At 42.4% G+C, this 5,785-nt stretch overlaps 1 protein-coding gene across 1 annotated transcript; it reads right to left on the bottom strand.

Annotated features, from left to right (window-relative positions):
• Window positions 1-1,495: 1,495 nt before the first annotated feature.
• Window positions 1,496-1,885, bottom strand: LOC117930463. The gene has a single exon (XM_034851121.1). It carries the CDS (start codon window positions 1,883-1,885, stop codon window positions 1,496-1,498), a length of 390 nt encoding a protein of 129 aa, XP_034707012.1.
• Window positions 1,886-5,785: the final 3,900 nt, after the last annotated feature.

Raw genomic sequence — 5,785 nt, 5'->3', positions numbered from 1 at the left:
TAACGCGACAAACTTGCCCGTGAGGCACTGCAATTGCTTTTTGCTTCTAGGGGGTGGTGTTTTCATGACTGCCTTTACCTGATCCAGGCTAACTTCTATCCCCCTTTGGCTGACCATAAATCCTAGGAATTTGCCAGCACTTACGCCGAAGGCGCATTTAGAAGGATTTAGCTTCATGCCATACTCCCTTAAGAGTTGGAAGACCTCTTGTAAGTGGATGGTATGTTCCTCTCGGGTTTTGCTTTTGACCACGATGTCATCAATATACACCTCCACTGTGCGGCCAACCAGAGGTTTGAAGATCTTCGTCATCAATCTCTGATAAGTGGCACCAGCGTTTTTGAGTCATAATGGCATGACTTTGTAGCAATAAAGGTCGTGTGGCGTTATGAATGCTGTTTTTTCTTCGTCAGTTGGGGACATGGGGATTTGGTGGTATCCGGAGAAGGCGTCCAAGAAAGAGAGCATCCCTTGCCCAGCAGTGGAGTCCACAATTTGATCTATCCACGGCAAAGGGAAGCTGTCTTTTGGGCATGCATTATTGAGGTTGGTGTAGTCGATGCACACCCGCCATTTGCCTTCTTTTTTAGGCACTACCACAACATTTGCTAATCAGTCCGGGTAATCTACTTCTCTGATGAACCCGGCTTTTAGTAATTTGTCAATCTCATTCTGGATAATCGCTTGTCTGTCCGAGTGGCAACGTCTAACCTTCTGCCGGATGGGTCTGGCTGTTGGCAAGACGTTAAGCTTATGAGAGGTGATGGAGGGATGAATTCCCTTCATATCAGAATGCGCCCATGCAAAGACATCATGATTTTGTTGGAGGGCGTTTTGAATGTTCCGGGTCTCTTCGGGCGTCAAGAGGGAACTGATGTGTATAAGGTGAGTACCTTCTTCCGAAATTTGGACTGTTTGTAAGGGATCCGCCACCGGGGGATCTTTGTCTGTCAGACACAGTGATTGCTATTGGTCAGGTGCATGAGTGGGCTCAGGGAGGGGTTCATTCTCCCGACTAGTCCCTGCTTCTCGTGCTATCTGGTAGCATTGGCGAGCGGCTAACTGGCTGATGTATAGGTCGATTTGTCCATCCTTGGTAAGGAAGCTTACCCTTTGATGATAGGTAGAGGGGATGGCTTTCATGTAGTGCAGCCATGTGCGCCCCAAGATGACGTTGAAGGGTGGTAAATCTTGTACCATCGAAAATTGTACATTGAGAGTGACTGGGCCGACTTGGACCAGTAGTATAATATCTCCCAAGGAAGTAGTTGATGCCCCGTTGAATCCGGACAAAATTCGTCCAGGATTTTCGAGGCCTATGAGACTGTGTCCCATGTGGCTAATGACCGATGCTTGTACAAGATCGGTCGAGCTGCCCGGGTCAACCAGGATGCGTCTTACGTCAAAATTTCCCATCTCTAAGGACAGGATGAGGGCGTCGCGGTGCGGCTGCAATATCCGGGTGGGGTCCACTGGTGGGAAAATGATTGTCCATCTATAGGGCGAGGGCCCTCCCAGTTATCCCAGGCCGGATGGAATTGGTACGCTCGCGCACTAATGCTTCCCGTAACAATCTCAGTCTCTTTCGCTTGGAGTCATGCTCCTCATCCGATGGACCTTCATTAATATAGTTTATAATGGCCTTGGGGGCGGCCGAAGCCGTGGGGGCTCCAAAGTTGTGATTTCGGGAAGCATCTCTTCCTCCGGCATCTGAGCGGAGGTACTGCTTCAAATGTCCCGCCTTTGTGAGCCTTTCGACCAAATAATGGAGGCACCTGCATTCCTCCGTTGTGTGACCATGCTCCTTATGGAAGGCGCATTTCTTACTATGATCGCGTTTGGATGGGTCCATTCCAAGGGGTCTAGGCAACCTGAAGTCGGACATGCCTTGGATTACAGGGATGAGCTTCTCATAGATATGGAAAGAGGTGTGAGGAGTGGCATTTCCGGGCGACTTGGCCCTTCCTGCCTTCGATCGGACGACCTTGGCCGATCCGGAAGTTTGGCACTTCTTTGGGCACCCCTCTGGATGCCTGTTCGGCAACTAAGACTTGCTGGTGGCTGCTCGTACGTCATCTTCGAGCATTGAGTATTGCTCGCTCATTGGAACAAGTCGTCCATCGTCGTAGGAGGCTTTTAGCGAGTGATTCGAAAAATGGAGTGTCTGGACAAATGCTTCGCTTGAAGATCTATAGGACAGCGTCCATGCTGTAAGCCTCTACCTGTAGTACGGCCTGACCGAACCGTTTCACAAACTCCCTTAAGGATTCGTTATCTTGCATTTTTATGTTTTGCAAGGTGCTGATATTCTGCTTATGTCGAGCGGAGCATAAATATTGTCCCACGAAGGCTTCCGATAGGTCTATGAAATTATCGATAGAGTTGGGAGGTAGACGATGAAACCATGAGAGAGCCTGCCTTTGTAGGCTGACGGGGAATACTTTGCATAGGAGCGGGTCGTTGCCTATATCGAGAGTCATGAGCTGTCGATAATGCATGATATGGTCGAAGGGGTCGCTGGACCCATCGTATGTGGAGAATTTTGGTACGAGGAATCCCCTTGGAGGCTCGTAATGAATGATATGAGAGCAGAAAGGCGTGGAGAGCATGTCGTCCAGTCTTTTGCTGATGGAGCCAATGGGTGGCTCGTTTGGGGATTTCTCCCAGCTTGCCGCATCGCTTGGTGCGGGGAACATTCTGCACCATAGGAGTGACTACAGGGTCACGGTGCGAAGGAACGTTCTATACAATAGGAGTAACCATGGGGTCAGGGTGCTCTCCCCAAGTTGTGGCTACTGGCGGCCTTGGCCTACAAGGCTCCTGGGGGCCCAGTCTCGCACGCATCGCGCCCGAAAACTGGGGTCTTCTGTCGCGTTGTCTCTTAGATGAGAAACGAGTAGAATCCGAGCTTTCCTCACGGGGGGCTCGATGCATGGGCGTGTGTGACTCATGTGCCTCACGTTGCATGTTTCAGGGATTGCTCCTGCTGTCCCTGGGTATATTGATTTTGGGTCAAGCCTTGAGTTTGCTACCTGACCCTTGAACGCTGACGGCGGGAGGCCCCGTCGATGAAGCTTGGATACGCAATACCGCGTTTTCTTCTCTTAACCTTTCTGTCTCTTGGAGGAGAGCCTGCAGTTGTCGCTCGCTCGCCAGCTGCCTTCTTTCGATGGCTAGGCGTCATTCATAATTATCTTCCTCTCCTCTAGCAGATGAATGACTTCTAGAAGGTGTGGCCATCTTTGTCGGTGATTAAATCAGCGAAAAGTTCCCACAGACGGCGCCAATGTTGAGGCCTCGCGTCCCTGGTGATCCACGTAGTTGCCAAATGGGTGGACGCATGATCTCAACCAATATAGATTCCTGGTTTAGTTGTTCCTGCAAAAGGCATCCGGATAGGGTGTCCGAATTGTCAGCCATGTTAGAGAGAATAATCAGTTGGCCTTTTACTAGGTATAACAAGCTTACCTTCTTCTTTGTGCTAAGGTTCATATATATATAGTACCAGAAGATCTGTTTCCCTCTTTAATGGTAGAGAGATATTTTGGCTTGTCATGATGCCACTAGGTGGTGGTAGAGCCATCATCACCCTACAGGCTGCTGACAGAGACGTGGGAGGCATCGCGACTGTCAAAGATCGTGGGAAGTGACTTGCTGTCACTTCATTCCTGTCCTTTCACTCTGCAGGTGACGGAATGTGGTCATGGTGGGCTGTTGAATAACGTGCAAGACCTGCTTACTTCCGTCAATGATCCGGACAAACATATCCTGATAGGTTATGTCGGTTGTCCGGATGTACTATGGCGGTCGTCCGGATGTGATGTTTGTGAGTGTCGTGTGCTTCTCATTTTAGGAAGTCCGGATAGGAGAAGCGCATCACGTGTACTCTTGGGGAATTCCAGATGGGATAATCCGGATAGAAATGTGTGCCACGTGTCATCAGGGGAGGGGTCCCTACACTTTTGCTCTTCAATTTTCTTATGAACCAAATAGTGGATTGAAATTAGGGATTTTACCTGGTTCAATATTGCCTCGAATATAATTCTCATGTGCTCTATGATAGAGTTTAGAGATGCCGATTGGATTTTGAGAAGATTTGGTGTTTAAAAGTTCAAGAGATTTGAGGCAGGTAGGTAGGGATTTGAGACTTTCACAAATTTTAGGGATGTCAATTGGATTTGAGAAGATTTGAAGCTTGAAAGATCTTAAGAGGTCAGAAAGGGATTGAGAGATTTTAGGATTTTTAAAGGTCATATAGATTTTAGGGTTTTCAAAGTCATATTTACTAATGATATGACCTCATTTTTAAAGGGTAGGCTTTTAAGGGTATTTTTGCCATTTACTGATAATTACTCTCATATCCCTGTAGCAATTTCACAAGTTTATCTAACTTTTTATACTAATAATGCAAAGTAAATCCCTTAATACTAATTTTCAACCCCAACAACCCCTTAAGCATAATTTCCGTAAACTAAAAGATGTCATCCCTTATAAATGTTAGAAAAGCAATGTGGTACATTGTCTTATCTCTCCATTATTTTGTGATAATATTTTTCTTTCAAATATTGACAGGGTTATGGAGAGAATGCATGAAGACGACAATTATATCTTTGATTGCTAAGTGCTTTTGTTCGGTTGCGAACGTGGGGTGTGGAAAGACATTTAGAGGGGAAAATTCTAGGGTACCTCTTCGGTACCTACCGAAAAGTTTTTCTAAGTCATTGGATGTTCAAGATTACATCTTGGCCATCCATTTTAAATTTGAAATAAAAATTCCACTTAACCAGTTAAGGGAAGAACCGGTTGAGGCCTTCTTTCTTCCTCCATTCTCAACAATTTGGGTTTAAATAAAATAAATATGAGATAAAAATAGAATTAGAAAAAAATAAAAATAAAAATGATATAAAATTTGAAAACATATTTATTAACAAAAAAATCATCATATAACTTTATTACATTATTTTATTTTAACAAATTATTAAACATTTAAATTCAACATAAAAATGAATATGGTAATATTTTAATATGAAATGAGTATTTTCATTAAAATTCAATATTTTGATAATCATATGTAAAGCTTAGATAATTAGATTGTCCTAATATTTTTCCGTACTCTCCAAATTTTATATTTTTTGAATTTAAGGTTTTTAAAGTTAAATTACAATAAAATAAATTACTAATACTCTTTTGAGTTTCTAAAAATCAATATGAAAAATGTGATGAAAGTACCAAATATGTATTTATCACATTTTTCATATCGTTCTCATATTCTTCGTACCCTAAATTATTTATATTTTTAAAATTTCATATTTACTTTTTAACTTAAAATAACAATAACATAGTTTAATAATATTATTTTGAGTTATTATGGATAGAATTGTTACAAAAAAAAATTTAAAAAATTTAAAATTGGAAATAATGTAAATTATCCTAAAAAAAAATTAGAAAATTAAAACACTAAAAAATTATAGAAGATACGAAAAATGTGAGAAAAGGTATGAAGATTATGAGAAATTCTCACATTCTCATACTCTACCTCACATTTTCCATAGCTTGAAATTTAACAATTTTTTCAATTTTTTTTTAATACAAAATAATATTGTTTATTGATACTAATCAAGCTTAGAAATGATGAAAATTATTTTTAAGAAAATTTAAAAATTAAAACACTAAGTAATTGTAGAATGTACAAATAATGTGAGGAATGGTATAAAGAATGTGAGGAATCTTCACATTCTTAGCACCTTTCGTCACATTCTCTTTACCCTCGAAAATTTTACAAATT

The sequence above is a fragment of the Vitis riparia genome, chromosome 14 (assembly GCF_004353265.1).
Source record: "Vitis riparia cultivar Riparia Gloire de Montpellier isolate 1030 chromosome 14, EGFV_Vit.rip_1.0, whole genome shotgun sequence".
NCBI classification, from domain to species: Eukaryota; Viridiplantae; Streptophyta; class Magnoliopsida; order Vitales; family Vitaceae; genus Vitis; species Vitis riparia.
The sequence above is the reverse complement of the archived record's forward strand: the minus strand, read 5'-3'. Positions and strand labels throughout refer to the sequence as shown.

Excerpts from the sequence above, each read along its gene's own strand:
- LOC117930463 (XM_034851121.1), bottom strand. The coding sequence starts at position 1,885 with ATGTCCGACTTCAGGTTGCCTAGACCCCTTGGAATGGACCCATCCAAA.